Raw genomic sequence first — 16,376 nt, forward strand, 5'->3', positions numbered from 1 at the left:
ATATACCATTTTGCTCTATAAAGTTTCGCCACTTTTCCGGGAGCTGGAAAATTTCGTTTCTTAAAAAATTCCTTTTGTTTATTCGTACAGAAGTTATCGATATGCTGTTTAAGTGTCTTTTTAACATTTATTGAAATGCGAGGTCCAGCATTGTAAGACAGCACGTCGATAAATGGTCGGTTCTGAGAACTTTGTCTCGACTCCTGTTTTTAAAGCGGCTATTTAGGAACAAAACTTTTTTGAATTTTTTTGGTAGCAACAATTACAATACAATCCCTCTCAAGATACATAAAGTATTACTCTTTTGGGACGAAAGCCACCCATTGATGTTACTAAAGGAAATTCTTTTGGCTTAACCCATGATTTTTTTCTCATAACATTATTGTATACTATTCACACATCAGCCATTTCAGAAATATAGTTCTCATCTACAGTAATCAGCCGTTTCAGAAAAAGAGTTTCTTTTTTCTTTTCCAGCAAAAGAATGACATGAAGAAAATCGAACAAACATATTTTTCTCTGTTAAAGTAGGGGATGGGGGTTACCCATACATCATAGTAGCTTAAATATTCAGTCTTCTTCAAATGATCATGCATTGTACTTTTTGATTATTAAGTTTGCCTGATAGTTCCTGAATTGTAAAACATGAATTTTCAGCTATACCTTTTTTTAACAGGTCCTTGTTCACAGAACAGGTTCTTTCAGGCGGGCATCATTTTCGAGGCTGAAATTTCCGCGCTTAAATTTCTCTATCTACCTTGAAACTTAGTCTAGTAGTTTGATTAGGATTTTTCCTTTTTAAAAAATAAATGAATATAATATGATGAAAATGAAATGCTGGGTTTCTTATACCTAACATTGCACTGAAACAAAACCTATGTCAAATCAAACGTTAGAATTGCGCAACATCAGCAGAACAAACTGTATTTAAACATTATCTTCATCAGTAAAAAAATAATTAGAAGAAAACGCATTTCGATTTGAATAATCGCAAATCTTTCCGGACGACCCAATATTATATAAACAGAATGAATATTTCAGTCCGAAATAAAACCAGTAAAATAGCCAAATAAATTTGAAATAGAGTACAGAAATTGCCAAATAAAGGATTACGTCATCAAGCAGCATCATTTTGATTTAAAATGAACGAAAAAAGTATAAAGATGCAAAGGAAAAAGTACATGATGTGTTACACAGAAGATAGATCCACTGGACCAATTGTTTAACGGAACAGAATTCTAGTTGATTTTGCTCTTTCGCATCCAAATATCTCTTCGCTTGTTTTGAGTTTTACACTTTTATGAACAGTCTGTTTAGAAAAGGCTCATTGTTTTATTCTGATTAGTTTATTTTATCTTGGACCTTTAGGAAAAAGCGTAATGATCTGAGTCTAAAGGATAAAGTTGACTTGTTAAAAGGATACGACAACTGCAAATCGAAGCAAAATCAAAATGAAAACATGGAACTGACGCATAATGGAAAAGATCACAGTATGGAGAAAATACTAAAGATCCGATTTAAAAATTTTCTTGAAAAAGTTGTGAAGACAACGGTCCATTGATGTTGCAGAAAGTTGAATAATTACTGTAAAAATTGGGAGAAATGATTTGTAGCAACCAGGATCGTAGCTAGAGGGGGGCAAGAGGAGGCATCTGTCCCCGCGCGCAGAATCCAAGGGGCTCCAAACTGATGTTACAACATTTTAGAATTAAATGTTTTCCATCCTTGGCAAGCAGTAGGGGGCGCGAAATCTTCAGTTGTCCCTGGGCGCTGAAAACCCTAGTTACGACTCTGGTAGCAACAGATAGCTGGTTTAGCCGATAGAAGAAAGAGAATACATGGTTTGCATATGCATTCATGGTGAAGAAAAAGGTGTTGACTTAACTGCTGCAAGAACATGGTTGTGAAGTGAATGGTCTAAAATGTCTACGAAGTACTGCGCTAAAAACATTTACAATTGCCGATGAAACAAATCTATACTATCATGCATTTCTTCAACATGTACATTTATCTAAAATTGGAAGTTCCAACGGATGTAAAATATGGAAAGATGGTGTGACTATTTTATGCCGTGCTAATATGTGTACTAAAGAAAGAAAACTTAAAATAATTGGAAAAATGAAAAAAAAAAAAAAATAAATAAAAATCGAGGCTTTAAAGGAGTAAAACGTTTACCAGTTAACTATAATTCAAATGCGTGAATGATATTAGTAATTTTTAATGAATGGATTTTGAAATCTGATAATGAACTGAAGAAGGATATCTTTCTCATTATTGAGAAAAATCTGATAATGAACTCAAGAAGGATATCTTTCTTATTATTGACAATAGCATACGGCATAATGTAAATGCGCTCTTAAACGTATTGAAACTGCATATTTACAAGCAAATATCACAGCATTAAATCATAAATATTATCAAGGGATTATTAAAGCGATGAAAGATCATTATCGCTGCAAAATGAGTCCTCAAAAGACAATAATGAACTATTTTAAGCATGCCAACCGTTTAATAAATGATGGAATAGAGGAAGTTAAAAAACTGAAAACAAAATCTCCAACTACTATTAACTGTGAGAAATTTAACGTTTGGGCAGATAATGATGAAAAAACTCAGATTCCTTCCTCATTTACTTGCCAGTCCCTTTTTGAAACAAATCCAAACATACCATATGATAAACTTTCGAAAGAAGAATATGGTGATGAAATCGGTGAATTATACCTACAATGCTGAGTGATGCCCTAAAAGAATTAAGATTAGGGATACAGCATCGGTCAAACAATTTCCAGAAACATGAATATGAATAGTTCATAAATGAGCCTTTACGTAACAATTGCAGATAATTATTAATAGCTATTTCCTAATTGAAAATGCTGTAAAATTAAATATTTATGTGTTTCTGGTCATATTTGTATCAAATTAGTTAAATTCCATTGATATTTTAAAAAATACATTTTTCATCGCTTAATATTATCAAAATAGCTAGCACATGAGATATGTGATTACCTGCTGAACTTTAAGGGAAGGAAAATCTCTATGCTTTTCAATGCGTAGGCATTTTCTGGGACCCTTTCCTGATCATGATCCGCCTTTTAGTTTGCGAAGAAGATATCACTTAATATCTCTTCAGCACTTAAAAGAATATCTTATATTAGATCATAAAAGTACTAGATCACTTGTTACTGAAAAGTCATTATGTAGAATTTCTAAACGCCCGTAGAATTTGCAAACTAACTTACGCTGGCGACAAAAGCGTAATGTCGGAACTCTACTGGAGTAGATAGCTTTGCATATTCTCTGATCACTGATAATGGCAGCAGATGCGCTCTGTTCGTTATGAATTAAACTTATCCCATTCTTCATCAAGATATTTCGACTTTCGCAGACACTCTCTTGAAAAACTCGATTTCCTAATTTATTGCGTCTCTTTTTAATTCGTCTAACCAAGAAACGAATTTAATTTTTTTCCATTTTTAAAGATACGTACAAAATAATCGAGTTGGAAAAAACACTACAGTAACTAAATTTCATCATGGGAAAAAAAAAAAAAAAAAAAAAATGGGGGGGGGGAGGTTTTCTTAATATATCACGTACTTTCCCCCCTAACTTAAGTAACTGTTGTAGAGTGTTCTTAACTGTTGTAAGGAAGAAATAACTTTAAAAAATGCATTTAACCCCGGAATGTCAACTAAAAACTTCAACTACTTTAAGAATGCTGGGTACAGGTTTTGCTGATATTGGAAAACAAATGACTCATTTAAACCACTATTTTCCTAAAAATTAACATTTTCAATTAAGTGGTGATCTGCTTTTACATGATTCTTCATACAAATTACCATATTTATTACATCATGAAAGCTGAACATTTTAAATAAATTTTTCGGAGTCCTTATAAAGTTTTTCCTCTTATAATAAAAAGTTTTACAGTAAGAAATATTTATTCTTTTTACTAAAATCGTATTTCCTCTCTAGATAACTTAAGTTACTACTAATACTATTATAAAATTAACACTTTCCTTCATAACTTCAGTAGACGACTTCTGAGGTAGTGACTTAAATAACTGTTCTACTGATTTGTAGTAACCATTAAGCAATTCTGCAGTTTAAACCTTTATAGCAATCACTGTTTTAAATCATTCTAAAATATTTAATTTTTTCTGGTCTAAAATTTGAGCAGATATATTAAATTGCTGCCCAACATTGCTAAAATGTACACTGAAACCTCAGTTCACGATTTAATTCAACCGATATGTTTGTAAACCGAAACAATTTTCCCCGAAAGACTTAAAGAAAAATGGATTAACTCTTTCCAGGACCGCTGATGATCGCTTATTTAAATTTTACAACAGCATTTTGTGCACAAGTTCATAACCTAACACCAATGGAAATCATTAAATATGAAACAAAAATTATGATGTGCACATGACCTCTCGCCAACCTCTTGTCATAAAGAAGGAGAAGAGCTCTCCTTTGTGAAGGTGTAAGGTGTATTTTAATTTTATAACAGTTATTTTGATTTAGTTAAACTTTTCTATATTGCCTCGTTTTAATTTACAACTCCCTACCAGAATGAGTTTTTAGAATCGCGTTGAATGCGAATGAGTAAGCGATAGTATTAAAGGAAAGTTCAACTTACTTCGAGATAAAAAGCTAGGAATCCTGAATAGCGAGTTTGCCTTTGGGCTAAGTCTCTCTAAACTGCTGCTACGCTTCGCCATATATTACGTGCCTTTTGACAGTTCGCCGTCTAGTTAAGATTGCGGGCCAACTACGTTAGAATTGTGTTAGTTTAGTTAGATACAGTTAGTTCTTATTTCTTATTTTTGAATTTAAGCCTAAGTGGGTACTTTCTTGAAAGCCCAAAGAAAGGGGCCGACTGTTCATGAGTGAAATAAAGGGTAATTAACCCTTCTTGAGTTTACGATTTCTGTTCTTTGAACTAAGCGATAATTCGCTTAACAGTTCACGGGGGTCCTCAACATTTAAGTTTACAGAATCAAAGTGAGGAACTCTACAAAGGAAAAAAAGGGGCTGATTTAAAATGTATTATCTTTCATGTTTAGGACAAACAAATCTCCAAAATGTGTACATTGTAATGTTAAAATGAAAATCATTAAATAATTTAAAGTAAAAAAATTGTTTCATTTTTAAATGATAGACTTTTAGGTAAAATGACTGCATAGGTTGGAGGGAGGTAAAAAGTTAAACCTAATATTAAACCGCTAAAAATAGATGAAATCTTAATTTTACTGTATTTGAACGGCATAAAAGTGGAAGATGGCGAAATGTTATTGTTTTTATGCGAAATTCTCTGTCATAAAAACACTAGCTAACTGCCTGCAGGCGGCTCTTTTACCTTTTCTTCTCTCTGAGCTCCTCGACTGCGTGCTTGAAATTCACTGAGCCTCTGCTTCACTCATAATTTGTTCAGTGCGATTTTTTACAGTCTGCGTTTTAGAATGTTTCTAAAGTGAGACAGTTTTTTAACTGAAAATACTTGTACTGTAGCTTGCTACTGCTTTGTCAGGATGGTATCATTTCTTGAAAAGATGCACCTTACCCCATTTTGCACAAACTTTGTGGATCAGAGAATTAGGATAATTTTCTGTGTTCCTCTTCTTCTGAAGACATTTCCTCCTTAATCATTTTTGTTACTTTTTCTAAAGTTGTTGTAGTTCTTTCTTATTTAGCTTATCTTTATGCTTCTCAATGCGCTTCTCTGAGTCTTCCTTGTTAATTTTTAAACCCATGATTTTGCCTAGATACAAACTATCAGAGTTAATAAAAAAAAAAGTCTTAAGCATCAAAGCTTATGAGGTATTTTCTCGCTTCTTTCGGCATACCTTCGAGATGTAACGGTTAGCACACTCGACACTTATTCGAGAGGTCCAGGTTCGAGTCCCGGAGAAGGCACTGCTCATTTTTTATGTCTCCAGCTTCAAAATAACTTAATGTCTCTACAAGCTCTCTAAGTCTCTCCTTGCTACCCAGTAATTTGGCAATAATTTCTTTCGGGCAGAATTCAAGATCCTTGCTGCCAAGGATTGTTAATGAGAACTAAGCAACAGGAATTATTAAAATTGAAATCCTTTAGTGTTAATTATGTGGCACAAGTTATCTCAAAATAACTTTGAAAACCCTGTGCTGCCGACTTGTGTGTTAATAATTCGAGACATCATTCGTCATCCGAAGAGTTTCTTGTTCAAATAGTTTATTCGTGAAACGAATTCTTTGTGAAATAAGAGGCTGTGATTTGAGAAACTGCTGATTCAATTTCATCAGCAGTTTTCTAGAAAATTTAATATTTTATTTTATTGAAATATTTTTATTGAAATATTTTACGTAGATTGAATTTGAATCTATTAGATTACGGTAAAGCACATTAAGAATATTTGTCCAAAAGGGAGGAAGGCCTTCATGAAAGACTTGCTAAGGGAAACTAGTTGGTATTTTTGTTAATACAAAACAAGACTACAAAATGCTCACGCAGTCAGCCAGTTCGCCAGGATCTGTTTGCGCAAATACTAAACATTTATCAGAAGAAAATTTCACCGTTACATGAAAGCAACAGTCTTTTTACGTTTCCACTTGACGACCTCTTTGGCAAGATAAAAAAATTGCGTCCGTTATTGTGAAAAATGAATGAATGAAAATCATCTTGAATTCTGAAAATCTGAAAATCATCAGAATGAATCTCACTGGAACCTTGAAGGGTTAGTTTGCAAGACTCATCTGCTGAATTTGAGCATAGAGAAAGAACTGTGTGAACTAAGGTCTACAAATGAAAACTGCGGCAATTGAAATTTTTTAGTTAAGTTTATTTGATTCAGAATAAATAAATTTTTTACCGTCATTACTTAATAATAGCTTGTGTACAACTTTCTACAAATTGCGAACTGCACAGAAGTCTGAAACAAACTGAATAAACTGGCAATAGAGGAACCAGATCATTAGGCAATATTAAATATCACTCGTTAAATCCCTGTAGTCATTCGGCATTTTCTCTTGAATAAGTCCTGTGGCATATATTTTGGGACATTACATTCTTTCACAAATATTACGTGAATCGACCGACGTCAATTATACCAACGCTCGTCTCAGAAGCGAGATACTCATAATTCTAAACTGAATGTAAAATGGGAGTAAATAAATAAAGTTGGCTAACTCTAAGAGGCTCCATTATAAAATTAGAGAACGAACTATACAAAGATTGACCCATCTTTAATTCCAATCAGCTCTCATGCGCCCAAAGCATATCACGTCTTAGAAAATGAGGCGTTGTTTTGAAAGAGATGCTTCCAATTCAACTTACTAACGAACTATGTACAACTGGTTATTTTATGCTTGTCACGAGTCTGTGTAGTGTTGTTGAAAGGACTTTATAACAATTTGAAAACTTTAATCTACTAAAATTTCATTCACTCATGTAAAATATGAAGTATTACAAATGGATAGGTATAAGGATCAAACATAGAACTGTTTACAAAAGATTAAAAAAATTTCTTTGCTTTCAAGCATCGTATATATAAACGGTCAAAAACTGTTTCCTAACTTAAAAGTAATATTTAGTGAAGTTTTACCTTAAAAGTCACCACTCTAATAACATTTCAAAAGTTCGAAAAATCATAACAGTACGAAAGACTGTCTAAGCATATGCAGAGACGTATCGCCGCAGAAGGAATATAGCATGTAGAAAGCTAAACAAAAAGTTGCTTTATTCAGATCTCTCCTTTGTTACGAATTCAATCATTAAAATCTGTAGACGTACTTTGTATAAATGAGGCATTTTACCGAATAACTAACTACATTTCTTTCAGCTTTGCTAAATAAGCAGCCGAATTTCGGAACTTTCAGACTAATTTATTAACAGAACCATATAACCACATCTTAAATCTCATTTCAAATCACTTATGATTCAGTACGTAAGCTTCAATTAAATAAAAATATTTCTCATTAGCAATGATTATTATGCATTCACAAACAAATACTTTTCATTTGCAAGATCAGATGATTCATGAAAGGAGGGTAAAGCAAGAAATGTCATTTTGGATTGCCGGTCGGAAAAATATATGATAGGGAAGAGGAGGAAATATTTATTATCTTAACAAATTATATAATCGCCATCATAATCAATGATAGTTTGTAGAGACATTAGGTATTTTTGGAAGCAGGCAAGATGAAAAATTAGCAACCGCCTTCGCCGGGAATCGAACCACGGACATCTGGAATACCGGCCCGGCGTGCAGAACCACCTTATAAATACCTTATAAGTTTGCCATTTCGGAACCAAATGTTCAGTATTCGTTTTTTATAAAGAAGATAATTTGGATTTATAAAATCCAGGAAGACTTTTTTTGATACAGTTAATATTTCAGACTGATGTTCCCCCACAAAGTACAAAACATGATAAATTATCGCACAATGTGTGGCGAAAAGGATAGATGAAACAAAGATGTATTGTTAGATATGCGTCTTTCACGTAGGTTCGAACTCGACAGTAGTGGCAATGAGAATATTATTTTCAATATTACGGAATCCAATAAGCATAAAATACGATGAAGAAATCAGTTCAAGGTGAAAATGAATTCGATTTTTCGTTGATGAAGAGCAAAATTACGTCTATGTATAGACTTATTTGACGACACAAACAAGGAAAGCAGTGATAAAGATAGCAATGAAGGTGCAAGAAGGACTAAAATCATAGTAATAGTGAATCGGAAAGCGATAGTGATTCTGCAGAAGAAAGAAAATTCAGAATGGATAACGTTCACACATTACAAAGAAAAGCGCAAAAACCACAAGTATCTTCAGACATAAAAGAACCATTAGGTTTCTGCGAAATTATCTTAAGTTAGCTTAAGAAATTCACCAAATATATGGAAAATCGTCTGGATTTCTTGGTTAGCCCGAGTAAAAAAGGCCTCGAATCCAAAGGACTAATACTGTAATCTTCTGTTGGATTATTCGCGCCGCATGCAGTTTCACTTTGCCATGGAAGAGGATAACATCTTTTCTAGTAACCAGTGTAGGATGCTTAATAATATTCATCATGCACAAAATATCCATTCTCATAGATTACTCCCAAAAAACACTCATTCTTTCGTACATTTAAACAGCGTTGTTATATACGTTTATACGAATTTAGTGTTCAGTTGTTATACACGCTTGGGCGCTAAAAGCACAAAGGTAAAATCAAATGAAATCTCGGGAATCAAAATGCTTCGGGATAGCAAATGGTATCAGCCAAATGAACTTTACTAAAACAAAACCAATAAATACATAAAGGAAATGAAGAAAATGTTCGGATTTTGACAATCAAAAGGATTTGGTAACATTTTATACGCTCTCTCTTAGCTCGCAGTCTACCAATCTGCTGTTGCACACACTTTTGCTAACAAATTTCTTTTTGTCCTTTTAGCTTTATTAAGCATCGTTTACTTCCCACTTAACGACATATATAATTCAACAGTAAAATTACAAAAATTTTAAAAGCAGCATATGTTTAGAATTCCCAGGGCAGCAGTGTTATGTGTTTGCATACATTTTCTATTTTTTACGGTCTTTTCTCATTTCATTATACCAGTGTTCAGTGTTCTTAGTAAAATGGCTTGCAAACCTTTCTTTTTCTTCTTCCCTTTTTTTCTGTCGATCAGGCAAACACAGTTCGCGAAGGGGGCTCCCGCAATCCCAGACTATGTCGTTAGCGATTTTCTATCTGGAATGTAACTGAGCATGAGTGAGTACTAATAAGTAAGTTCAAGTGGATAAAGATGGCAGTTAGATGAGTTGTGGGTTTCTAGTATAAACAGTAGAGAGTCTCCGAGGGAACACTGTCTCATCTGCATCATCACAAGTAGGTCGTGTTGATTGGCTGTACCTTTTTTTTTTTTTTTTTCTTTTGGTCATTATATTAATAATGATTTGTATGCTAACTTTATTTATTAAATATCACGTTCTTTGCGCCTACGCCACATAAAATTCAATTTAAAAACACCTTATCTTTAGAATTTCCGATAAACAGTCTCACGGGCTAGAGATAAATGTATTACTCCGTATAGAGTGTAGGCACTACTCGATTTCAGATCTCTGAGGTTGTAAATCAAAAATTCATACAAGTTTTACAAAATGCAAAACATAAAATTCGAAATTCAAAATTCGGGCTTCCAGATGTACGTGTTCAGGTGGAGGATTACGTTATCCAGAATTTGATGACTCTAGGTACCAGCGTTTTTTCCCAATGCAAGGAACATACATTCAGTCATACAGATTCTTCATTATTTAATTTCTTTAAAAATAATGTAAGGCGATAGTATTTGGTGGCAAAAATTTTAAAAGTGATTCACCTTTTATAGTGGATGACGCAAAATCCCATTCCATTTCGAGGCTAACAGTCTTTTCAGTCTTAACAGTCTTTTGCATGAGTTTTAACTTTATAACATTTTATCTTGCATCTTAAGTGCCATTTGTAGCTTAGTTTCTTCATTTCTAATGATGTACATCTTCTATTGTTTATAGCGGTTTTTTTTCCCTCCCGGTTCTTATTTCATTTAGTTTACGAAATAAACTTAATTCCTAGATTGAACCGCTTGTTCTGCTTTTTGATTATTACTCTTTCCTATTTCTCTATGCAAGCCCAATAGCAGAGCAGGTGCGGTTAAACTGACCGGTGGAATTTAGTAACCGAAAAATTTTAATAATTTACCGGAAGTGCCGAAAGGCAGAGTATAGGACCACAGAGACTACACAGAGCGGCAAAAGGTCTGTAGCCCCGGCGCTTATTCCTGTTTTTTTTTTTTTTTTTTTTTTTTTAATAGCCTTCGGATTAACCATGATATTGAGATAAAAGTAGGCATCTTCCCCCCGGAACTGGAAATTAAAACTGTAGCAGCAACCACAACGTATTCAATTACGATAAATGTGATTCTTTTTTAAATCAACAACTCTTTTTAAAATCTCTCAGACAATTAATATTTAATTTTAGCATCAGCAGTGCAACACAGCAAATTTCCGTGACCAAGATATAGTCTGACCGTACGTCAGCAAGTACATGCTGCCATCTGGTGAGAAAATACATATTTTCAATCGATGTAGTTTCAGTAGCAAAGCGAAGCGCGCATTTCAGTAGAAAAATAGGAAGGGGGAATTACATTCCTGAAATTCGAATAATTCGTTTATAAATTACTTAAAGAAGTGCGTGAAAAGCTTTATTTCGTGTTACATTCAATTTATTAGATTTCATCCAGTTTTGACCTTAACAGAAAAAACGCTAACCACATCCAATAATATACAAATGAATGAAACTCGAAATAGGAAATTATCACAATCAATTTTACTCCTATAATATATATATATATATATAAATTGAATTTAGCAGTTTCGCCATTATTTTCAACGTGGTATTCTTTACAATTTTGGCATTGTTTTTACAAACGATTGTGCAATGGGCGTAGCCAGCGGGATGCACTTACAGACCCCTAAACGAATTATTATTTTTTTAATATGAACCAAAAGTTAGCAACCAGTTTTCGGTGCTTCTTGCTAGTCTTTAAAAAAATTTTCTTTAATTAATTTTTTCTTACAGAAAACTCTTGCCCTAATAATTTTAATATCTCCCAAATTCAAAGATTATTACAACCTGTTATGCAAATAAGCAACTGCCAACCACTCACCTAGGGTCACAACACCCTTTGTTTATGTTCACCTTAAACAATATTAATCAGTGACGGATAGCTGATTATAATTCCAGAGGTTTCCTATAGACAAACATTTGCTTTTATACCTCTCGATCGGCAAATGAATTATCCTGGCGGCTAAGGGAGCACTTTGTAAAAAACTAATGATGATGGCATTTGAAAGTCTCACATTGCTTTCTTAGGTTTGGAACTCATATTGCTTTCTTAGGTACAGGAAGGGTAAAGAAAATTATTGCAATCCGATTTGTAATGCTAGTACTTTAAGTTTAGCAAAGTGCTTAGTGTTAAAAAATGAAATCTGTGAAATATTTATAATTTGTTGAATATATTAAAAAAACATTTGGAAGTGGAGCTCAAAAATTTATGGCAACCTATCAGAGTTAAAAAATGGTAATATGAGCCATGCAAATCACTCCTCCAATTCCTACGCCTATAGCGACCAAGCGTTGAAGTCTCTGAACACCGGTAGTTCAACATGACGTCTGTTCCAGGCAAACAAGTTGGGTACATGGACGCTTTCATGTTTTCCCCCATATGTGATGTTGCTACATATCAGTTTCCTTTATTAGTTTCTCCCCTTAACCAGATAACACAAGGGCTACCTGGCTTTGGCTTTATCATGAGGGGTATTTGGTATCCTACCTACAAGTTTTAAAATGTGGTATAAGGAAATTATTGAAAAATTCAGAAACTAAATGAACACTCAAAATAAAAATTAGGAAGAACATTTTAAAGTTATTGTATAATTTACTCTAGTTTTTAATAATAAATACTGCAATCTATATTTATTTTGCTACTGTTATTATGGGACAAATTAAATCCATCAAATGATGTTATTATAATGAGACAGAAGGAGTATAAACTAAGACATATAGCCCCAAGATATTAAATATTTCTATACCATAAATTTTGTCTTTATCTCAACGTAATGTAATTTATCATATAGTCTCATTTCTGAAACAATACATTTTAAAAAATCCATTCCATTCTCAAACTGCTTATACTAATTTTGCTATTTTTTGTTCTGTTTAACTGGTAAATTACAAGAAATCAATTTTCAGTGGTGCCATTCCAGTACACTGCTTCTGAAGTAATTGTATCAGTCATCCTACTTCCAAGTTATCAGCTTGATGGTTTTTGTGTTTATAAATCTTAAATGATTAATCTTATATTGAGATGTCTACAAAAACAAAAAATAAAATCATTAAATTTAGAAACACAAATTAAAAGTTAGCCAATATGCTGCTAATGGCCTATCACACAGAAAGTTGGCAGGAAAATAAAACACAGACCTAAAAAATATTTAAGAAAAGGAGTTATTAAGGAGAATTGTTTATAAAATGCTAATAAAAATACCAAAAAAGGAAGTTTTTCAGCCATATTAAAAAAATTTATGAAAAAAGAAACTTTTCACCCATATTAAAAAAAAATCTATTTAACTTTGGCTTGGTTTGAAGTTGCTCATGTACAAAGGCTTGGTCTGAAGGTACTCATGCACAGAAACTCCCAATTACAGAACAAAATAATTATTCAAGAAAACGCTGTAGCTCAATACATAACTGATTCAAGTGGAAAAAAAAATCAATGCAAGTAAAGGCTATTTAGAAATATCATGTTCGCAAAATAATATCATTATAAAAAAATATGTAGCAGTATAATATGCATGACTCAGTTAATAAAGCTGACAGAATGATTGTTATTTCAAAAGCTTTTATAATACTGATAAAAGCATTTGCATGCTGTCAATGGATTAAAAGTACTAGGCTGGTCTCCAAACATTTTAAATATGAATACTTAAAGTGTTAGGATATTTTACCTAACATTTAAAATATTCAAGTATATTTTTACCTGACATTCAAAAACATGAAAACATCCTCATTTTAGTTCTTTTGAAACTGTGAAGTATTTAATGGGGTTTTCACTAAAATGGGAGGAACTCTGGTTATGTTGGCTCTATGCCAAAGGATTATCTACCTTTCACCTACTCCCATAATCACATAGATAAACTAGTAACTACTGGTAGTAGGTATTTTAATCTGGTAATTTGAAGTAGAATATATTGATGCAGTAATTCAAATTTACTACATTACTGCACAGAGGGAAGCAGTATGAAAAGCCAGTCACCACATAAAAGACTCTTACAAAGCCCATGCAAGCAGTCTATTAAGCTATTTTATGACAATGCACTGATCAACTGTTAGTATCTCAAACTCTTGTCTACCATGTTTTTTGGAATAATACAGTTTCAAAAGAAACAAAAAATAATTACAAAAGGTAGATCTATTACGTATGTATCTCATTAGTTACACATCTTAACCCATGATTCTAAGGTTGAATTTCAAAAACATTAAGTGTACAAACTAAGAAGTAATATGTTTTGTTAGTCTTGTGTTCTTTCAGAGATAAAAATATCTTCAATTATTTATTTTTATGACATCTATTAAATTAAAAATTATTCATTTATTATGACATAATCATTTTGACTTCTCCTCATCATCCAATTTTCATAAATTCATCTGAGCATATTATGCATTATTGCCCTAATTAGTCTTTATAACTTTAGTATTTGTGTTCAAAATCCAATAAACTGCTGTAAGGATCATCTCCCTATGATAAGCACTTATGAAAATGAGATTTTTGATCACTTATAAAATATAAATAAACACCATAGTTCTATTTCATCTCTCTAAAGCAACCACTTCAACCATCCTTAGGTGAGAGATTACAATTGTGTTTTAGAAGAGATTACAATTTTCCTTCATTTTTCATAATCTCCTTTTAGGAAAACCATGGCATGCCACTAATGTGATATAGTTTTGTAAATAGTTATTTATCCTTTAAAGCATTGACATTTTAAGATTCTAGCTGACATAATATTAAAAAAATAAATAAAAAAATAATTAATTAAAGGGTGTCAGTGATGCTGTGTGTCAAAACTGAACAATATTAATAATAAAAAAATCATTGCGATAAAGATATTTAAAAAATATTAATATGTCTAAGGTCAAAGAAAAATAGCATGCAAATTAAAAATCCTGGATAATGGGCACTTCTTTTACACAATGAATTAAAAAACTGAGTTTAAAAACAAGAAAATAAAACAGAAAGTTCAATTAATGCTGCATATTTGCCCCCCCCCACCCAATCACCTGAAAGTATTATTAAATAAAACTGATTTATTACTTTCATCTGTTATAGATCTAGCAAATAGTAAATACTTGGATACTGAAATAGACATGTAATTTTAATATCAGTGCCACATAATGATCATATTAAAGCACTTCATAGATTCAACAGAAAATGTAGATACACTAGATAGATAGTCTGGAACTGCAAGGTAATCACTTTAAAAATAATTCGTTAAACACATATAACGGGTGGCCATAATTAAACTCACAGTGTTCTGTAGCGCGATCTATTTTTAAGAATGACACCACATTTTGTAGGAAGATTAAACAAGACGGAGGACGAAGGATTCTGCGAAAAAAAAAAAAATAGTTCCAAAAGTCACCGCTAGGGGAATATTTGGCGCTGTGTAATAGAAAATAGAGTTTTAACAAATGCAAATCAATACTGAAATCACCTTTTATTTTGCATTCAAATGAGTTCAATGTGGCTGCCATTGTTGTGGACCACGTATTGCATTCTGTGCACAATATGCACAACAGCAGAAAGTAACATGTCTGCAGGAATCTCCCGTACAGTCCGTGATATATTATCCTTCAACGTAGCCAGGTCCTGGACCACTTCTTGATGGACCTTGGACTTAAGGTAACCTCATAGCCAGAAGTCGCATGGGGTAAGATGAGGCGACCGAGGTGGCCATGCAGTTGCAAAGTAGTGGCTGATGACTCTTTCTGTTGTGAATTTCTGTCATAGCATCTGTTGCACCAGTACAGGAACATGTGGAGGGGCTCCATCTTGCAAGAAAATGAGTTCCCCCAGGCATTGTCTTTGCTGAAGTGCCGGAATGACAAAGCTGTTCAACATGTGGCGATATTTCTCTCCGGTAACAGAACAGGTTCCTGGTCCTGTCGGGGTAATGTTCTCATAGAAGAATGGACCTACGATAAATTTTATTCTGCATTAATTTCTAATTTTTTTCTGCGGAATCCTTCGTCCCCCGTCTTATTTAATCTTCCTACAAAATGTGGCGTCATTCTCGCAAATAGATCGCGCTACAGAACACTGTGAGCACTGTCAGTTTAATTATGGCCAACCGGTACATTGTTGCTTGAGCAAATTATTTTTCAGAAGATGCTAACTGTAGACATCATATATTCAACATAACAAAGTATACTACTGACAATTAAATGTCATCCCAAACTTTCTACATGATCTAATTAAAAGTTCAGAGCAATAATCATGGGTCTGGACCCACACAGTAAATTGAGACATGACAAAAAGAAAAGGTCATATGAAGAAATTGTTTTAAATAAATTAGGTATTATTTGTGATTTACAGACATGTATTACATAATTGATGAAAAAAATTCCGAAAGAGGACAGTGCCCCAGAGAAAATACCCAATAAAAAAGTGTCTATAGGAAAAGAAATAATAAAGACTATTTCCACTTACTTATAACATTTTAAATTTCAGTTTTATAGCACAGTTTATGAAAAGAGGAGAAAAAGTAAGTGGCAGCAATTGAAAGAATTAGGAATGGACAATCTTATATCACGA

The 16,376-nt window shown here is 33.0% G+C and overlaps 1 protein-coding gene across 4 annotated transcripts in view; it reads right to left on the reverse strand.

Annotated features, from left to right (window-relative positions):
- Positions 1 to 16,376, reverse strand: part of LOC118199132 (osteopetrosis-associated transmembrane protein 1) — a 151,939-nt gene that overhangs the window by 97,101 nt on the left and 38,462 nt on the right. Inside the window, exon 6 of one of the 4 annotated variants that reach the window (XM_085816837.1) lies at positions 14,919 to 15,757. The exons of 2 other annotated variants lie outside the window; for them this stretch is intronic. In XM_085816837.1, coding sequence (XP_085672963.1) covers positions 15,567 to 15,757 — 191 coding nt within the window. In that variant the 3' untranslated portion in view covers positions 14,919 to 15,566. Of the gene's footprint in view, positions 1 to 14,918; positions 15,758 to 16,376 lie in introns of those variants that run through there. One more of the 4 variants, XM_085816836.1, reaches the window with a different exon arrangement.

The sequence above is a fragment of the Stegodyphus dumicola genome, chromosome 5 (assembly GCF_044657685.1).
Source record: "Stegodyphus dumicola isolate Sdum_Otavi_A_Nest chromosome 5, ASM4465768v1".
Taxonomy (NCBI): Eukaryota; Metazoa; Arthropoda; class Arachnida; order Araneae; family Eresidae; genus Stegodyphus; species Stegodyphus dumicola.